We start from the raw sequence: 21,013 nt of genomic DNA, 5'->3' as shown, positions 1-21,013 counted from the left end.
GGCAATTTCATTACCTTTCAGCTGGAAAAATAATCAGATTACTCTTGGTTTACGTAATTAGGTAGCTGCCATAATCAGATGCTTCGGATGTTTTTGATGAGAAGCCTGCTGTTTGAATTTAGCAAAAGTTTCAGCAAAAGCCTGATACTCATATTCTAGGCAAGTCCTTTCCTTGGAGAAAATACTGGCACTTTGGACAAAACCATAAAAGTAAAAAGAAAGAAAAGAAGAGAGGGCCTCTGTCATGTAAGATACTTATCCAAAGTGGATGTGGTCTGGCAAAATCTTATAAAGCCTTCCACATGACTGGGACTGGGCAGGGGTAAGCGAGTCTGGCAAATCCCAAGTGTGCCCTCCTTCAATCTGCATCCACGAGGTGCCCTCCTGAATGCCTGCTCAGGACTCTGTGGGCTGCTGGCCACGCCCATGTCCAAGTCTCCTGGGAACCGATTTTCTGTTCTGAGGGAGATGAGTGGCTAAAGATCTCAGGCTTCAAAGTGTTTCTAGTGTGGCTGAGGGGATGACAAACAGAACAAAACAAATAAACAAACAAAAAGGTTGCCACCAAGTTGATTCTGATTCATGGTGACCCCGCGTGTGTCAGAGAAAAACTGTGCTCCATAGGGTTTTCAATGGCTGATTTTTTGGAAGTAGACTGTCAGGCCTTTCTTCCGAGGTACCTCTGGGTGGACTTGAACCTCCAACCTTTCAGTTAGCAGCTGAATACATGAACCATTTGTACCACCCAGGGACTCTGGGTGGGGAAATAATACAATCATATTCCATGAAACAATGAAAATGTTGGAGTAAACTTTGAGAGGGAAAAGATCTCTACGGGTTAGGCTATAGTTAAAGGTAAGGTGAGACGGGTCTTAAAGCTGGAAGGTGAACAAGGCCGAAAAAATGTAGAAATTAGCTTCCTCTCCCTATGGCTAAAATGTTTAAGGGTTTGGAAAACGGAATTTGAAAATTGTTCTTGGAAATACCATCTCTGATGAAATTTTCTACTTAGGTCATCCTAATCTCACTTCGCTGAGCTGTAAATGGAGGAGTTTCTGAGAATGAGGGTGAGCTTGCATTTTTGACCAGTATTCCCAGCCCTTGTTTTGTTCCAAATGTTTAGCATTTCTATAGCTAGAACATACAAGTCTCTTTCCAACAGGATGAGGCGGGAGAGACAGGAAGAGAGACACAAGGGTAGAAAGATGGAAGATTATATTTGCAAAAGGGTGTTTGCACAGTTAGATTTAGATTTAACCTCTGTTAAAGTTCACACTAAGACAGATTAGGAAGAAAGTCCCGGTGATTGTGAAGGCCTCAGAACAGAACATCGGCTCCCAGGAGACTCGGACACGGGCATGGCCAGCAGCCCACAGAGTCCTGAGAGGGCTCAGGAGGGCACCTCGTGGATGCGGATTGAAGGAGGGCACACTTGGGATTTGCCAGGCTCGCTTACCCCTGCCCAGTCCCAGTCACGTGGAAGGCTTTATAAGATTTTTCCCAGATCACCAAGGAAATTACCCAGACCCAGTGCCATCGAGTCGATTAGCCAATGAAAACCCTATGGAGCACAGCAGAATATTGTCCAATATAACTCTGGAAGATGAGCCCCCTAGGCTGGAAGTCACTCTAAACACACAATGGCCGCAACAATGGACTCGAGCATAGCAACGATTGTGAAGACGGCGCAGAACCCAGCAACTTTTAGCTCTGTTGTACATGGGGTCACCATGAGTGGACGCTGACTTGACATCAAGTAACAACAACAAAGTCTAGGGGAAATGTATCTCTTAGAATAGAGGAAACCCTGGTGGTGTAGTGGTTAAGTGCTTGAGGCAATCTGAATCCACCAGGTGCTCCTTGGAAACTCTACGCGGTGGTTCTCCTCTGTCCTATAGGGTCACTGTGAGTCAGAATCGACTTTATGGCAATGATTTTGGTTTTTGGTTTCTTGGAATAGAACAATCAGTGTAAGTGAAGGAGCTGAGTTCCTGCCTGGTCACTGAGTCATCTCATCTTTCTGTGCCAGTTTCCTCACCTGGAAAGTGTGAATGACACTTCGCACTTTTCCTACCTAGAAGGATTACTGTGAGATATAATGAGATGTGGTATGGAACCCTGCTTTAAAAAATGAAAAACAGTGTCAAGGTGTTACTTAATAATGATAGTAACAGTATTAGTTATTGGTAATCATTCATTATAGCTAGTAGTTCTCCAGGATCTGGATTTACCCCAGTTTTGGGACAGTTCACCCTCAAATTCCTTGCCAAAGGATGGAAACCTGCCTGCCATAGGCAAGGTTACCACTTCCTTCTGCCCTTTCTACTTTATTCTTCCAATGAGTCCAGGGCCTTTGAACTTGCTGCTCTTCCTGCCTGGAGCTCTCTCCTGCCAGACTGCCACCTGGCTGGTCCTTCTCCTTGTTTCCATCTCAGCTAGGATGCCCCCTTCTCAGAGAGACTTTCTCTCACTAGCCCATAGAAAGTAGCATCCTCCCCAGCCATTTCTAACCCATTATTCTGTGTTGTTTTCTTCATAGCACATATACTACAGAAATGTACTGCATGTGTTTATGATTTACTGATATATTGTCTGTAGGTTCCACCGAGCAAGGGCTTTGTCTTGCTCAACTCAGCATCCAGAACAGTGTTTGATGAATGAATCCACAGCCCCATTTTCAGGGGCTGGGGAGGAGGAGGGAAAACAACCATCTTTGTGGCCAGCTCCAAACGTTAGATGACTTCTCAAATCCAGGGAAGGCAGAGAGCAGGTCATTTGTCTGAGTCTTTCCTCTCTGTCCCTGGGAGAGGAGGTGGAGGGCCAACATTTTCTCCTAGGTATTCCTCCTGGCGCAGTCAAGATCTTTAGGGCCCGTTCGCCTTTGACCTGCGGAGGGGGCTATGCTGGGGTGGCTGGCTGGAAGTTAATTCCGGTTTGGGTCAGAGGCGCCTAGAGGATGGGGTGGACGTGCAGCGAGGGGCCATGGGGGAACGGCCCCAGGGGGCGTCGCTGCGGGGGTCAGGCGGCGAGCTCGGGTCCGGGGCGCGCCCCAGCCCACCCACTCGCGTGCCCACAGCCGCGTTATTCCCTATAAGGAGCTGAACGGACCGGGGCTGCCCCACCCCGCGTCCCGCGCCCCCGGCCCCGCCCCTTTTTCGGAGGGCCGATGAGGTAATGCGGCTCTACCATTGGTCGGAGGGGCGCGCCGCGAGGGCCCGAGGGGGGTGGTGCCCAGGGGACCGGCGCTATAACACTCGGCGGCCCCAGCAGCGGCGCAGAGCGGGCAGTGGGCAGCAGACCGGCGCTCGGACGTCCTCTCTTCCTACTGCTCCTGCGCTCCTGCTCCTGCGCCCGCTCCTTAGCCCCGAGAGCCCGCCCGCTGAGTGTGCGCCGGCCCTGAGGCAGCCGCGCTGCGCCCTATCCCGTCCCTCCTGGGCACTCGGAGGGCAGCGCATCCGAGGCCAAAGTTGCCCCGGTTGGCCGGGTGACAAGCTCGGCTGCAGCAGCCTCGCCGGCGGCGCGCACGGCAACTTTGGAGAGGCGAAAAACAACCCCGGCAGCGGCGGCAGCAGCAATGACTCCCTGGTTCGGGCTTGTTGTGCTTTTGGGCACCTGGAGCCTGGGGAACTGGGGCGCCGAGGCGTGCACATGCTCGCCCAGCCACCCCCAGGACGCCTTCTGCAACTCCGACATAGGTAAGCCCCGGGGGCCCCCGCTGGAGCCCCCGCGGTGCCCGCTTGCGCGCTGCAGCCGGGTGGGGCGCTGCTCCCGGTGGCATGGCTAGCCCTGTTCTTTTACTGTGCAAATGGGCTTGGGGCGGGCTGGGAAGCCTCTGTTTCCTCAGGAGGGGGCCTGGCACAGCCGAGGGGTAGATACCCTGCAGAGGAATCCCATAGTAACTGAATGAACCCCTGCAGCCTTTGCTCTTCTTTTGGGGGCGTGAAGTACCTACTAGTCCTTTTGACATCTGGAAAATTATCCCGTCCACTGTCGTGGGAGAAAGGGCTGGAGAAAGCTAGAGGAGAGGTTTCCTAAAACTTGAAATGCTAACTAAAGTGCTACGATGTTGGATAGTTAAAAAAAAAAAAAAAAAAGTTGCCAGCCATGTGCGTGGAAAGTTGCAGGAGACACTTGGAGTATTCTAGAGTTTGCATCATCTCCTGCACCCCTGAAGTTTAACATTTTCATTAAGACGCAGCCCAGCCCTGCATTTCTCAGACAAGTACTAACGGAGCTTCTTGCACTGAGAGCTGCAGGCTGCCAAGTTTGGGTGGATTTAAGGGGGGGGGGGCGGGGGGAATGAGAAGAAAAGGCATGGGGTTGACCCTCTCCCTGGAGGAACTGAATTTAAGAGTGTTGATGGCAAGCTGGAGGTGGAGTGTGTGAGGGCTCACTTATCACATAGCTGTGAAAATTCACAGGAAGGCTACTTTTTTTTTATTCCTTGAATGTGTGCAAGGAGGGGGAGAATAAGCAGTGGAAAATATATTTGTCACCAAAAGAATTAAAATGCCAAGGGTCACACCATGGTGCCAATTCGAAACTGGGCTTCCCATCTCGACTAGAGAGGCCAGGGCAAGAAGTGAAACCAGTTTTTATGGAAGGCCTTGGGAGTGTCCTGGGAAACTTGTTTGGGACACTGGTGTTTGGATGTCCAGAGGTGGAGCAGCAGCTGTGAACCATCTTCTCCTTTCCAGCTCATAAAGCATACCAGTCCAGTGACCCCTGCTGTGTGTGTGTGTGTGTGTGTGTGTGTGTGTGTGTGTGTGCTGGGTGTGGGTGGCGATTCAGAGGTGAAGAATGGAGCATGTGTGTTTTAAGTACAGTCATAAAGGGGAAGAACATTTTCCACTGGGTCCTGGTTAAGGGCCTCCACCAGTGTGCTGTGGGTGAAGGGAGGCGGCAGGAGCCTGGCAGGGAGGTGGTGGGGTGGTGGGGAGTGCAGCCTGGGTTGGGAGGGGCACAGCTGGTGGGCCAGGCTGAGTCTAGGAGAAGTTGGGCGGGGGGAGCTGTGGTGACCAGACAGTCATTCCAGTCGGCAGCTGTGCGTGTTTGTGCGACCTGGGGTCGCCCTTGCTAGAAGTTTCTTGGGGCCTGCCCTGGGCACCCTTCCCTCCCTTGGGGAACGGGCTGCCCTGGGTTTCTGCATTGCTTGGGAGGATCCTGGTTGCCTGCAGCCTGGGACGGTTTTCTCTTCCTCCCCTGACTGCCCCCACCCAAATTCCAATGGCCTTTCCCTCCTCACCCCAGTGGGTGACATTCCCACCTGACTAGTGTTGGGCATTGCTGCTGCTCCTGGGTTCTGGTCTTGCTGAGTGAGATGCAGAGGGACCAGAAGCTAACAGGTGGAATTAGGGTGGGCGGACCTGCGATCCAATGACTTTTCTGCTTGACAACTGGTTGGGTGTGTTCACTGGATTTTGTGTGTATGTGTGGTGGTGGGGGAAGGGGACCTCATCCTTCCCCCTTGCCCTTGGCTTTTAGGTGTCCACCCTGTAAATTCACTATGGAACAGTGGAAAAAGGGGCAAGTGATTCCTGCTTCCGCGAGACCTCCTGGACTCTGCTCTCTGTCCGCTTATGCTTCTTGTTGTGGGTATGGGCTGAGGCAGAAAGTCACTTGCAGTTTCTCTGGGATTTATTCAAGAAACAGCTGCTCCACCCCCTCCACCTTAATAAACTGCCCCAAGAAAAGCTAAGGTACCAGAAAATACCTAACGGCCAAAACGTTGTGGTATAGCAAAAATAAAAAAGAAACCAAAAATCTTACATGCGTTGGCACTGATCCAAAACGGTCCTGCCTGAGTTTGGTGCACTGCACTAGTGGCGGGGATGAGCTAATGCTTTTAAAAATGGGAGGTGTGGATGCAGGCTGCCTGGCGTGTTGACCTCCCACTGCCTTACAGAGAGCACCCTGCTGGCATCCAGTAGGTGGCTCCAGATTTTCCTTGCTCAGAGCCTTTCTGGTTTGGTTTCCAGTCTGGGTTGAAGCTCTCCTCGTTCTCTCCCTTGACCCCATTCCCCTTGACCCCAACCACCCCACTAATGCTCTGCTCACCAGCTTCTCCTTCTAGAACCTTCTTTGTTGTTTTCTTTTCATGGCTGGGTGCCATGTTGCCTGGCCTCTCTGTGGGCTCCCCTCATGGCCTACCCCACTCCTCTCTCCCCATTCACAGGTGTCTCTTTTTGCCTTTTTCTCCAAAAGCCCTGGGGACTGGCACAACCTTCTAGATGAGGAGGAGTTAAAAGGTGTTTCTATGGCAACTCCGGGCCCTGTACCCCAGCGCAAGTGTTTAAGAGAAGAATAAACTACATGTTGCCTTATAAAATACCCTGTGGGGGAAAGAAAAGGACTTGGCAGCAGCCAGAACGTGTGTGGGCCCCTGCCTCACCAGTCATTGCCCCTGAAACTCCTGACAAAACCTTGACTCTGAGGAGGAAGGAGAGGGGGCTGGAAATGAAGAAGGTGGCCCCCCTGGGCTGGATGGATCCTGCTTTTTTTTCAGCAGCTCTGTCCAGCTCAGGAAGGGTGGGCAGTGCCAAGAGCTTTCTGAAGATTGAGGGGTTTGTGTGGTTTCTGCAGGGTTGAGGGGACAGAAGAGAAAGAATTCTGTTTCAGATTGCCAAGTCCTCTCTCTGGTCCCATTTTCATCCATGGGGTAGAGTGTTGGGGGGATGGCCCCAGAGCTTATTGGGAATTCGAGAGGGCGGCTCATCTTGGGGCTGGCTGCCAGCCCCAGAGGATGGTCCCTGGATATCTCCAAATTGTTTTGATACGGGCTGGTGCCAGCGGATTCCTTCACTATCAGATCTGAGGTTGTGGTTTTAGCAAAGAAGGCATTTTTAAAGAAACCAGATCAATTCTCTATTTCTCTGACACACAGTCACACCCTGACAATGGGCTCTGTGACTTAAAAAAAATTAAAAAAGGATCAGACTTCAGGGAGGATCTAGCCACTTGAAGGGACCCAGGCTGTGGACATCCAGGGACCACGCAAAGAGGAGAGGTGCTATTATTTAAAGGAGGGTGGAAGAGGGAAAAGACCTCAGCTGGGAGCAAGCAGTTCACAGTTGCTGTCTCTTTTATCCACCTAGCAACCTTAAAACTAAAAACCCATTGCCGTGGAGTCGATGCTGACACATAGCGACCCTAAAGGACAGAGTAGAACTGCCCCACAGAGTTTCCAAAGAGCGCCTAGTGGATTCAAACTGCTGACCTTTTGGTTAGCGGCTGTATCTCTTAACCACTACATCACCAGGGTTTTCCCAGCAACCTTCAGAGTAGGTATTTCTCCCATTTTCCAGATGGTAAACACCAAGGCTGAACAAGGTAGTTCTTGCCCAAGGCCACTCAGCTACTAAAGGGTAGGGCTAAACTTTTTCCTTTAGTATGTCATTCTTCAGATACTTTTGAACGTATCATAACCCCATCATAAACCTATGATAATCTAAGGCAGGTGGCTCCTCCTAGGATTGAGACAGAGTGATTGTTAACATTTTAAGAATGCTTTACTTCTTGATTTGGGAAGTTTTCCTTATATTATGAAGACAGTCAAAAATGGCCAGTTAAGCAGCATCCTAAGGGAGAGAGAATTTGGTTTGTTTATTTATTTTAGGATATGAATAGAGAAAAGTAAAGAATATTTCTAACGTTCTTTGACTATTAGAAGGAATCCCTAGGTGGTACAAATGGTTAATGTGCTTGGCTGCTAACCAGAAGGTTGGCGGTTCGAGTTCACTCAGAGGCACCGTGGAAGAAAGGCCTGTTGATCTACTTCTGCAAGATCAGAGCCATTGAAATTCCCTGTGGAGCACAGTTCAACTCTGACACGCATGGAGATACCATGAGTCAGAACTGACTCAAGAGCAATTGGCTTTGACTATTAGAACTTGAAGGGATCCTCAAAACCATCACACCAAAGTAAAAAATAAATAATAAAGGACTCACCTTGCCTTACAGAGGCCCAGGGAGAAGTACAGCTAACAGAGACAGAAAATCTCAAGGGTTAATGTTCTTTTCCTTTTAGGTGAGGATGATTAGACAGCCCATGGGGAGGTGACCAGTCTGCGCAGATGGCCTGGGTGGTGGTGGGGAAGCCAGGGAGGGAGCCAGGAGACAGGGTCTGGCCGGAGAAGGTACCCCACTGACAAATCAGTTGTATGTTCCTTTCGCAATCCCTGGATAGATAAGGTTGGAAAAGTGGCTGTGGAAATGGTTTGTGTGGAAGGATTTTTGTTTGTTTTGCAGGAACCATTCAGATCAACTGCTGAATGTACATTCCAACAGGTTCATTAATTAAAAACAAAAACAAAAACACAATTGTCCATTGCATTTGGCTATTACCGTTGCAGCCATTATGGAAGAGGAGGCCCCTTCTTCTAGCCTTTATTATAGTCAACTCCTGGGTGGCCTCAAGAGACCATGTGGGGTTGTGGGGAGGCTTTGGGGCAGGCAGATCTGGGCTCAGATCCTTCCTCTGGGGTTTGCTGGCCGTGTGTGCTTAGGCACATTACGGGACATCTTTAAGCTTTAGTTTCCTTATATAAAAGCCAAAAAACCAAAAACCAAACCAGTGGCCATCGAGTCAATTCTAACTCACAGTTTCCCCACATATGTCAGAGTAGAACTGTGCTCCACTGGGTTTTCAGGGGCTGATTTTTTGGAAGTAGATTGCAAGGCCTTTCTTCTGAGCACCTCTGGGTAGACTTGAACTTCCAGCTTTTCAGTCAGCAACTGAGTGCGTAAACTGTTTGCACAAAGGGGAATGGTGATTTATACCACCTCGGTCCTTTAATTGTTGAAGTTATAAGTATTATATGAATACATTCTGTGTACGTGTATGTATGTCTGTGTGCATCTGCATCTGTCTGTATCTCTCTCTCTCTATCCATGTCTCTATCTACCTATCATCTATTTATCTGAAATCAGATAACTGTAAAGTCCATTTTTATCACTGCCTCAAATTTTGGTCCCTTTTCCAGACTCTTTCTTCCTTGTGTATTTACAAACATAGGTGACCATAGAAATTTTATAGTACTTTTTCCTCTTAAAAATATGAATAGTAGAACACCATAGTGACCTTACGTAACAGAGCAGAGCTGCCTCATAGGGTTTTCTTGGCTTTAATCTTAATGGAAGCAGATCGCTAGGTCTTTCTTCTGTGGAGACACTGGGTGGCTTCGAGCCACTAACTGATTAGCAGTTGAGTACTTAACCGTCTGTGCCACCAGGGCTCCTGCCTCTCAGTATACCATAATTTATCTAACCAGTCCCCTATTGGTGGATATTTAGGTTCTTCCCAGCTTTTTATCCTTAAAAAGGACACTGCAACAAATAATCATTGTACAGTCCTCTTGTTCACATATGTACATGTTTCTCTATGCAAATATACATTTGGAATTATTGGATATAGGTATGCACATTTTAATAAAAACCAAAAAACCCACTGCCATTGAGTCGATTCCCACTCCCAGCGACCCTCTAGGACAGAGTAGAACTGTCCTATAGGGTTTCCAAGGCTGTGATTCTTTAGGGAAGCAGACTGCCACATCTTTCTCCCACATATGTTTTAATAGGTCCTGCCAGTTTTCCCTCCAGAGTGGCTGTGTTAACATAGTTCCTTTTGGATGTACAATTTGAAAGGATGGAGGAACTAGTAGATCCCTGTCCCTGGGATACTTCCAGGCATCTCTCAAATGGGAAAACTATTTATAATTTCTATGCCTTTCTAAAGTTTTCTTTTTCTTTTTTCCTTACTACCCCTTTGACCCTTTGTAGGGAACAAAATTGGGTTCACTTGGAGCAAGCTAATCATGATGTTTTTATAGGGAAAGAGGGCCTTAAGTGCTAGGAAAACGATGGCCCTTCACTTGCTAAAGGTTATGGAGTAATTCAGTTGAAGATGGTTTTATTTTTTTGCTTTCCTAATAAGCAACAGCTTTTCTTACACTGAATTTGTTTGACTTAGGGCTTTTGCAGGCACCCAGGTTCAAAAGCACACGTAGTTGTATTTTGTGGACCCACACTGGGTTTTGTTTGCTCACTCAAAGATGTCCCCTAGCTGACTGGCCCCGGTCAGACTCTTGGTGGCAGCAAGGGGACTCATCTCTTTGTCCCTCCACCCCCTTATTCCTGCATTCGAACTGTGCTTGGAGAGGCATGGTGGGGTGGCCATGTGGATGGAGATGGACTCCTGAGAGGGAAGCAGGGTGGGCTCTAGCCAAGAAAGACTCAGAGATCTCGTCATTATGGGAGCTGGAAGGGCTGGTTTAAGAGAGAATGTCACTGTCCTACATAAGACCCTTCAGTGGCTTCCCAGGGCTCTTGGGATAAAGTATCATAAAGTGGCCTTTACAAGAGCCGTATCTGCCCACTTCATCTAGCTCTCATCACTGGCCCTTCCCACTCCAGCCATGCATATTCTCTCTCCGGGTGTTTGTACAGCTCTCCCCTTGGTTTTGAACACGCCTTATTAGCATCTCATTTTCCAAGTCTCACTTGGTCCCATTTCCCTGCATACTCCCTGGCATTGGTGCCAAAGAACAGTCACGCATGGCCCAAATCTTTTTTTTTTTAAATCTCCAGTAGAAGCCAAATTCTCTGACGCTACCTGAGAAATGGGAAATTCCCAGAGGGGGTCATCCCTGGGCCAGGAAAGACCTAAGGGAGATAGATGTACCCCCTAGATGGATGCATGTAATGCCTTGGAGAGGGGAGGCCTCTGATATGTTGTCCTCATTACTTGATAAGTCTAGTCCCATCTTCACATAGATAGGATCAGGAGTGAACATGACACTCCACCCTCTCAGAGAAAAAAAAAACGGAGATTTCTAAATGCCACCCCCGCAAGGGATCACCAAAAATAACAACTACCGTTCATTGGGAGCCCTGGTGGCACAGTGGTAAAGAGCTAGGCTGTCAATCAGAAGGTCAGCAGTTCGAATTCATGATTCACTCCTTGAAAACCCTATGGGACAGTTCTACTCTGTCCTATAGGGTCGCTATGAGTCGGAATTGACTCAATGGCATTGGGTTTGCTTTTTTGGCTTAGATTCATTGAGGTGCACTTATGCGCTCCAGGCACCGGACCAAACTCCTTGTTCTATTTCATCATAGTCAGCCTTCCCATGACGGGGAGATTCCCTGCCCCAGATGGCTGATTATCAACCTGAGGCTCAGGGAGGTAAAATCACTTGCCTAAGATCACACTGCTAAGAAATGGATGACCCGAAACTCACACCTAGGTTATCTCCAAACACTGTATTCCTGTCCAGCCTCTAGTATGGACTAAGGGCTCCTCAGCCTTGGTAAGATTCTACTTCTTTGGCAACCTTCCCACATTGATCTTTTGACTCCCCATTGTCAGGATTCCCCTCAGAATTCTTATCTTTGATTTTCTTCAGAGCCAGCCTCTCCGGCACCTGACTTCCTTGCTGGCCCCAATTTTATTACTGCATAGTCAATTCTTGGATCCCAGCAAAACCGATCTGATTCCCCATTTCTGATTCCTAATCCAATACTCTTTCCGCTGTATCAGCAGCTCCCAACCTTGTCAACACCAAGGGGTATTTTTCTTTTTTCCTCTCAGTGGATCCCATATTTGGAAAAAATATCCATCAAACTTCATGTATTGAGTGTTAGTTTTTTTTCCATTAAAAAAGAAACAAGCTAAAATACATCTGTAACTGCCAACTCTAGCCAATCATTATTCTGACATAATCAGCTAGTAATACACTAACTACTTGCAGCCAAAAAGCAAAGCAACTTGGCATTTTCGTAAGCCCAGGAAGCTTTCTCACGGGTTGTTGGATGATTGTGTGATTTTGGTTGGCTTTCTGAAATACTGAAAATAGCTTGTGGACCCCTCTGTAAGTCACTGTACTTTACTCTCTTGAGAAAGGTTCTTACAGTTTCAGGCCAGCTTATTACCTCCTCTACATGGGCAGGTCCCATGCCCCTGCTGCCCTTGCCGTCTTTCTACATTACCCACAGTGCTGAGAACGGGGCTGGCGGAGGTAGCAGGCTACCAATATGTCACCCTTGAGTTGCATCTCATGTCACAGGAGGTGACACGAGCCCGGGTATTTGTTTTCCTATATTAATCTCTGACGGGCTGGAGAGAACAAGTATTTATGCTAGCTAAAGGGACTTACTAAATAGCATTTGACAGGAGGCCATGCGGTGTCTACCCCAGCTGTAGTGGAACTAAGCGGCCTTCTTGGTTGGTTGCTAAAAAATAGTGTCTGGAGAGGGAGTGGGGCCCCTAAAAACCTTTCTTGATTCATTTACAGGCCATCTGTGAGCCTGAGATGGTTTGGCTACCACAGAAGGGCTGGTCCACACTGCCCAACACCCAGTTCCAATTTATGTTCACTTAAACCTTATCACCTAGTGGTGGCATTCATGGCTCAGGGACTAGAGACTTTAAGTTCTCTCAGGCCTGCGGCCACCTGGCTTTCTGTGGGGGTAGGGAAGGGAAGGAAAGCTGTAAGATTTGGCCTCGGGGAGCCCAAGGTAAAGTTCAGCCAGTGGAAAAACAGAGCCTTCAGATGACTGGAGTTGGGGAGGGATATGAGGGGAAGTCCTGAATAAAGCAAGCCACTGAGAGCCATTCCAGAACCAGAGACCGTACATATTACACAGCAATTACCCCTCCCCCATTCACACAGCTTTGATCCCCTCTTGGAATGAGGGTGCCTGGCATTGGATAGCCCAGCTGCCTACAGAGAGGGACTGTTTCATTCAGAAGTCTCAGGGCTCCTGCAATTCCCAGATTAGGGTGCAAGGAAAGTGAGCCTCGCGACCAGGGTCAGACTTCATGAAGACTTGGTTTCGTGATTTGATGGACCACTGGGGCTTGGCTAACATGCTGTACTTCAGGAGCTGGGAAGAATTCTTTTTTGACCTAGACCATACCATCATCATGAAGAGACTTGGAGGTGTTAGTTTGGAAAAACAGTAGCTCTTGTGAGCTCTGCTGCTTACAAGCTTAGACAGGTTCTCCGGACTCAATTTGCTCATCTGTAAAATGGGAGGTGAATAATAGTACATACCACATTGGGCTGGTAAGGAGATTAAATGAAATAATTCACAGAAAGTGTGTAGCACTGAATCTTTCACATGGTAAAAGCTCAACAAATGTTTTAGCTTTTACTACTTCTTATTGTTGTTAGTTGCCGTCTAGTCGATTCCAACTCTTGGCAACTGCATGTGTACAGAGTACCCTCCGTGGTGCAAATGGTTAAGATGCTTGGCTGCTAACTGAAAGGCTGGAGGTTTGAGTCCACCCAGAAGGGCTCCAGAAGAAAGGCCTGGCTATCTCAAAAATTCAGCCACTGAAACTCTATGGGGCACAGTTCTACTCTGACACACATGGGGTTACCATGAGTCAGAACTGACTCAACAGTGACTGGCTTATTGTTAAATGGCGGGGAAAATATTATCCCTTTATTTTAAATACGGAAAATGGGTCCCTGAGGGTGATATGACCTTTTCCAGGGTCACATAGAGAAAACTGAGTTTCAGAATCATGGTTTTCTTGACACCCAAGTCTAATGCTTTCCCACTTCCTCACACTACCTCCCACAGGACAGACAACCAACCAACAAGCTCCCTATTCAATATTTTCATGACTCTATTTTACAGTCTTATGTCCACTTGATCACATTTGGTGATCACACCACCTCAGTGAGGAAAGCAGGGGGAGGGGTCAGAGGGTGGAGTCATTTTCATTTAGTGGATATGGGTATTGATGGTTCAGTGGCTTGGCCATACAGCCAAGCCACATGGAATTTGAACCCATGTCTTCTGAGGCCAATGCCAGTACTCTTTCAAGGGTCTGGTGCTGCCCTTCCCTTCTTGAGACTGCTTCAGCACATTTGCTCTGTAGGTGTAGGTAGAAGATGCTATGGTAGCCAAAGGGAGGGCTGGGGAAATGGATTGGTGACATTGAACTTGGACATCAAGTTGGTACCCCCTGTTTCTCCTTCCCCCAGGGCTGAGAGATGCAGTGTGGTGTGGAGAAGAGAGTACTGACCTCGAGTCACAAAACTTTGGTTCTAGTCCCAGGTCACCTCTTGACCCTGGAATAACCTTAGTGATCTCGGCCTCTTTGGCTTTCAGTCTCTTATCTGCAAAGTAGCAGGATTGGCTATAGGTGGTATGCATCATATATTTTATTCACATGTACTTATAGTAATCTATATTTTACTGAATGTCTACTATGTGTCAAGTATTTGTGGCTCTAAGTTCCCTTGGAAGGGGCTCTTTGCTCTAGCTGAATGATTGAGTGCCTAAATCCATCAGTGACACCCTTTAGAAGGTAACTTCTTTAGAAATATGGTCTATTAAGATAAGAGCTGGGGTCTCTGTGGTTGTAAAAGCGGATGAGGTTTTGCACAAAACCTTTTATGAGCTGAGATACTTTGTCTGATGACATATTTGACCACCAAACTTCCTGTTGGAGGAAAGCTGATATGTCAAACAGATAGCAGCCATAGTCAATGCTAGAATCAAGAATCAAGGTCACTTCAGTGTCTGCCACTGATCACTGGAGGGCCTGGCAAAAATTATTTTGAACCAAAGTAATACAGGCAAGAGAATGGGATTCAGACCCAATACTTGTGAAAACAAAGCCTTCCTTATCTGTCTACCCCTGAACAGTCCCTTGTTCCAGAAAACATGGATAATAACTCAACTGAAACATTTGTCTATAGCTAAGAAGACTTCTCTCAGGGAAGACCAGCTCGGATGAAGACCTTCAATTAAGGTGTGAGTGTTCTGATGAAATCTTTGTTCACATGAAGGAGAATGGGGTTTGGAAGACCCAGACTAAACATATGTGCCCTGTTGGGCAATGGCAATCCCCGCCCTTCTCCAAAGATAGCTCACAGACACCCAATGATCCTGTGACTAGAGCTTTCTGACACAAAAGGTCACTGGAAGGACTGAGAGATGCAAGAGAACCCCAACGTTACAGGTGGCTCTTGGGGTGCAGCTCTGCGCAGATGGGTACAGTGCGAAAAGCTTACACCTGAGGTGAGCAGGTAGGTGTGGGTTCCAGTTCCTTCTTGGACTGATTCTCTCTTATCCTGGGTTTCCTCAGGTCTCAGACCCAAATGCCTACAGGGGCTGGTCAGAGAATCTGGGTGTGTACATGTTAAACATGTTAGAAGATTACTGACTTCTACCAAGAAATACATGGTTCCTCCATTTCTTGTTTTCCCACTTTAGAAGGAAACATGGGTGCTCTTAGGGACTGAATTGTGTTCCCCAAAAAGATATGTTGAAGTCCTAATCCCTAATCCCTGTTACCTGTGAATGTGACCTTGTTTGGAAGTAGGGTATCAGAAGATGTTATCAGTTTAGTTAACATGAGGTTATTCTTGACTAGAGTGGGTCTTAATCCGATATGAGTGGTATCCTCATAAAAAGAGGAGAAGAGACACAGAGAAACACATACACAGAGAAAGGATGTCACAAGCAGGTACATCTACACACCAAGGAACACCAAGGATCACCAGTGTCAGCAGAAGCTAGAGGGTAGTCATAAAGCAGATTTTCCCTCAGAGCCTCCAGAAGGAATCAACATGGCTGACAGCCTGGTTTTGGACTCCCAGCCTCTAGAACTGTTAAGACAGTAAATTTCTGTTCTTATAAGCCACCAATTTGTATGATTTATTATTTCAGGCCTAGGAAGCTAATACACATACTAAGTATTATTTTGTTACTATAAGACAAACAACAAAACAATGAGCAAACGTGATGATAAATGGCAACTCATCTTTGTCTTGGGGAGACAATAGAGAGTAGTGGGGACTGTGGTGAGCTAAGGAGTTCATATCTAGCTCCAGTCTATGAGAATGTGGGTCTAGTGTTGCCAGATTTCTAGCCTTTTAGGATAAGCTACAAACCTAACTTTCTAATGTGCAATCTTCTGATTTTTAAATATCAGTGCAATTAAAAAACAACACACACATATGTGTGGGCCAAACAAAACATGTCTCTGGGCCAGATTCAGCCCTGTGGGTCACCAGTTTGGTGACCTTGAGTCTAAATTTAATATCTTGAATTTTCTTTGGGTTCTAGAAGCTCTGAGTGAATAAAACCAACAGCTTTTTTGGGCAAAGTGATGGACCCCATCCTTCTTGTCCCCTGAGAACATTGCTCATATGCTTCTTACTGTACTGCCCTCACTTCCTGAGGTAGTTAAGCGCACAGGGTCTGGAGTAAAACTGCCTAGTTTGAACTTTGGCCCCATTAGTGCTAGCTATATGACCCTGGGCAAGTCAGTCTTTCTCAACCTCATTTTTCTTGTCTGCAAAATGGAATGTGCAATAGTACGTTTAGCCTGTGGGAGACTTCATCGAGAATAGTGGGAGTCAAAGGCTTGGCTCATTGCCTGGCTTGTGGTAAGGGCTTGATAAATGTCCGCCATCATATTATTACTACTTCTCATTACTGCCTCCCCCTAAACAGTGAACCAGGTGGGGTACAGGTCGCTAACTTTTACCAGCACATTGCCTGACACATAGTGTTGTTGTCATTAGCTGCTTTCGAGTCAGCCCCTGACTCATGGCAACCCAATGCCCAAAAGGATCAAACTGTTGTAATACACAGCATTTTCACTGGCTGATGTTCCGAAGTAGATCGCCAGGCCTTTCTTCCTAGTCCATCTTAGTCTGGAAGCTCTGCTGAAACCTGTTCTCCATCATAGCAACACGCAGGCCTTCACTGACAAATGGGTGATGGCCGAGCATGAGGTACATTGGCTGGGAATTGAACTTGGTCTCCTACATGGAAGGGGAGAATTCTACCACTGAATCTGGAATGAATGAGGACATTTGAGAAAGACAGCATTCCAAGATTTCTGTACCATAGTGTACTGAGCTGTGTGTGTGTGTTGGAGAAAGAAAGGAGGTAAGACTGGATCAGTTTTTACATGTTGACCAGCTGACCAGCTTGTTGAGAAAAAGCTGTTCTAAACTGCTAAGATACTGTATTAAACTGTGACAAGTATCTTGGAAAATAAAATAAAAGCCATTGCTCACCCTTTCCTAGGCGGGAAGACAAGAGGTGGCTTGGAAAACCAGAGTCAAGATTTAGGACCACAGGTGCTGATGAGTGTGCTAACATCATGGGGCGCTTTGGCAGCTTGACGGATTTTATTTATTCAGGGCTCCTTTAAGCCAGAGGAGATTCTAAAATTTAATGCCCCATCTGGATAGTTAACATCTGTGTTCTATTTTGTTTAAAACAGTTAACCCCAAATAGTTCAAATTCCTCCTGGTATCCTTTAGAGAAGTTTCTTACCAGGTGACTCACAACAGGGGAACAGAAAGGGAAAGGTTAGCTCAGCACTGTCCAGTAGAAATATTTTGTGAGCCACAAGTGCAAGTCAGTGTGTACTTTTAAATTTCCTTGTTGTTGTTGTTGTTAGTTGCCACTGAATCGATTCTCACTCATGGCGATCCCACATGTGCAGAGTAGAGCTGCTCCACAGGGTTTTTAAGACTGTGACCTTTTTGGAAGCAGAACGCCAGGCTTGTCTTCCGAGGTGCCTCTGGGTGGGTTCAAACTGCCAACCTTCTGGCTAGTAGTTGAGAACTTAACCATTTGCACCACCCAGGGACTCAGTGATATAATACTGTATTTTACATAACCCAATATATCCAGAATGTAAGCAGTTTAAAAAATTATTATTGAGATTTTTTACTTATTAAGGCTCTGAAATCTGATGTTTTACACTCACAGCATCTCCCAGTTTGCACTAGAGATATTGATGTGGTTGGCTGTATTGGACAGTGCCAGTCTAGCCAATACCTGCAAACAGAGGCATTTTTTTCCCCTTCTACTTGTTTTATGAGCTGCACACAAGGAAAACTAGGGTGCTTTGGGGCTGACTCAGGCTCCGAGGTCTACTGCCTCAGCTTTGCTGCAAATTGACTTCCAGGCCACGTGGGTCCCCACCTGACCGAATGTTCTGTCTTGACAAATGGAGAAACTGAGGTCCAGAGAGTAAAGAAGTTTGGTCTATGACAGAGCTAGAAGTAGAGTAAAAAAATAACAATATCTGATGAAATCTGACATTTACTGAGTTGGTTTTATATGTCGAAGGCTTTTCATGCATTGACTCTTTAAACTCTCAAAACCATCCAATGAGGTAGGTGCTCATCTTGCAGAGGAAGAAGCCGAGACTTAGAAGAATTAAATATAAAAGCAGCTAACATTTAATGAGAGCTATTCTAAGAACAAAGGAGCCCTGGTACAGTGGTTAAGAGTTTGGCTGCCAACCAAAAGGTCGACAGTTCACATCCACCAGCCACTCCTTGGAAACCCTATGGGGCAGTACTTACCTGTCCTGTAGAGTCAGTATGAGTTGGAATCGACTCGATGGCAGTGGGTTTGGTTTTTTGGTTGGGTGGTGTAACTGTTAAGCTCTCACCTGCTAGCCGAACAGTAGGTGATTGGATCTCACCCAGCCACTCCACAGGGGAAAGACCTGATGATTTGCTTCCGTAAAGATTACAGCCAAGAAAACCCTATGAGGCAATTCTGCTCTGTCACTGGGGCTCCCATAAGTTGGAATTGACTCAATGACACCTAACAACAACAACAACAACATTCTAAGAATACGCACACACACATACATTTGCCTGTCTATCTGTTATTTATTATAAACCTACAAGTTAGGAATTATCATTCTCATTATCCCATTTTACAGATGAGAAAACTGATACTGAGAGAAAGAGACTAAGTATGCAGCTAGTACCTGGGAGAGCCAGGACTGAGCCCAGGCCATCTGACTCCAGAGTCTTAAATCTTAATCACAAATCGTGCCCAAGGTTGCACAGCTGTGCAATGGCAGAGCTGGTATATCTGCTTTCATGATCCAGGTTTGAAACCTTCCCACTTTCTTGCCTGGATCATACTTCTCTTGATTTCTAACGCTTTCTGCCTCACGGTGCTGCCAATGAAGGCCAGAACAGGGAAGGCTCTGAACTCCTCCACAACCGATTGAAGGGGTCCTGGCAAGGCTGGCGTATTTCCTTGGGCTTAGCTGATTCTGAGGCTGCCCCAGGTCATGAGGTGGGGTGGCAGTGGCCAAATTCCTGGCCAAGCTAAGCAGGGTGGGAAGAAGAACACTTGTCCATTTTGCCTTCCCAGTTGGGTGAGGCCAGTGTACCAAGTTGGAAAGTGGTATGCAGCTAATTGCAGGGGGGAGGCTGAGAGGATTAACACTCTTTAAATAGACATCAGAAAACTAAGAATAGCCCTGCTGCCTGGAAATTGATGGGTTTTCCTGACCACAGGTCATCACACTTAGTAGATGCTCAATAAATGTGGGTAAAAAAAAGGCATAAACCAACCCTGAAAATGGGCCATTGGGGGAGTACTTCGCCTGTAAGACTCTGTGTTCTGTATAAAGGGAGCTTCGGGCCGAGGTGGTTTGAGTCTCTCTGCAGGCTGGAGGCCTCTGCTTGCCTACTTTTGTTGTCATGGGGCCAACTTTTTTTATTTTGGGCTGGGAGAACAGTTAGAATGTGAGGGAAAGACATGTTCAGTTTGCTTTCCCCTTATTCCTGGTCTGCTACCTGCTATCCTGCCCCCGGTGGCACAGTGGGTAAGCGTTGGGCTGCTAACCCAAAGGTCGGCAGTTCTAATCCATCAGGCTGCTCCTTCAAAACCCCACGGGGCAGTTCTCTGTCCTATAGAGCTGCTGTGAGTCGGAATCGACTCAACAGCAATGGGCTTATCCCACCAGGCTGGAAAGGTGGGAATGACTTCTGTTTGTCCTATTATTAAGACTTAGGTGTTCCTTAAAGTATGTCATGGAGTCCCTGGGTGGTGCAAACAGTTAAAATGCTTGGCTACTAACTTCAAGTTCATCCAGAGGCATCTCAGAAAAAAGGCTTTTTGATCTACTTCTGAAAAGTCATCTGTTGAAAATTCTATGGAGCATAGTTCTCCTCTTGACACACATGGGATTGCCACGAATCAGAATTGACTTGACGTCAACTGGTTTGAAAGCACTTTGCAAACTCCACTCCCTTGCAGCCTGAAGATGGACGCCTCCAAATTTGCCTCCAGAGACATCCATCCTCTAGTACCAAGCTCCTGGGTTCTTAACTAAAGGCGATCTCATCATTGTCTGGCTCAGAAGAATTGAGGTCGCCTTCCTGGCAGAAACTCAGCACAGCTCCCTCTTTCCGTCCTCCGCTGAGCTGAGAGCATAGAGGATTTCCTTGTGCTGTGGGAAGACCCGAAGCAGTGTTTCCTATGGTGTAGTCCTCCTAATACCAGTCTTAAGAAATGCTCTTTTGGCCAACAAATTTGGGAAAGCTGCTTACATTTGCTCTTGAAGACACATTAATATAGTAAAGGTTCTGAGAAGTCCTGCTGCAAGGAAACCTCTTTAGCTCCATTTAATCCAGTGTTTCATAAACATATCTGGCCAAAGGACCAATTTTTTCCCAAGAAACACCCATAAACTCAGTTTGTGAGACTTGGCCCAGATAAGGATTCTGAAAACCATTTGCCTGCCATGGGATTGGAGAGTAGGAAGGAAAAAGCAAGAAATAGCCTCTACATTGCACAGGAAAGCCACTCACCTGGTACTGCCAGACAGAAATGGCTGCATCCCTGTGAGTAAACACTTTGTAGTGGCCAGAAGAAAAGGGGTGGGGGGATGACCTTTAAGGCCAAACGTTAGCCAGATTTAAGAACCAGTCCTGTACCCATGACTCGTTTTACAATCTTATGTGGCTCAGTTTTGGGTGGACATCAGACTTTTAAATCCTAGTATCTGTTTATACTGGTAGGGCTTGATGGAAGGAAAATGTGGCTGGTGTGAAGGTGAGCTATTTATGACTTTCTGGTCCAGGAGACAGGCGTACTGTGGAGAGAAGGTAACGAGTGGCAGGGGGGCTTCCAGGCACGTATCCCGTACGTGTCTGTCCCCACCACTGGCCCCCTGGTCATCTTAGCCTCAGCTCACACTTCTCTCATCTATTCT

The 21,013-nt window shown here is 47.0% G+C and overlaps 1 protein-coding gene across 1 annotated transcript in view; it reads left to right on the top strand.

Annotated features, from left to right (window-relative positions):
- The first annotated feature begins 3,280 nt into the window (after positions 1 to 3,280).
- The window catches only part of TIMP3 (TIMP metallopeptidase inhibitor 3), a 64,751-nt gene continuing 47,018 nt past the window's right edge, over positions 3,281 to 21,013 (top strand). Inside the window, exon 1 of the mRNA XM_003405321.4 lies at positions 3,281 to 3,695. Coding sequence (XP_003405369.1) covers positions 3,575 to 3,695 — 121 coding nt within the window. The 5' untranslated portion in view covers positions 3,281 to 3,574. The remainder of the gene's footprint in view (positions 3,696 to 21,013) is intronic.

The sequence above is a fragment of the Loxodonta africana genome, chromosome 4 (genome assembly GCF_030014295.1).
Source record: "Loxodonta africana isolate mLoxAfr1 chromosome 4, mLoxAfr1.hap2, whole genome shotgun sequence".
In the NCBI taxonomy this organism is placed as follows: domain Eukaryota; kingdom Metazoa; phylum Chordata; class Mammalia; order Proboscidea; family Elephantidae; genus Loxodonta; species Loxodonta africana.
The sequence above is the reverse complement of the archived record's forward strand: the minus strand, read 5'-3'. Positions and strand labels throughout refer to the sequence as shown.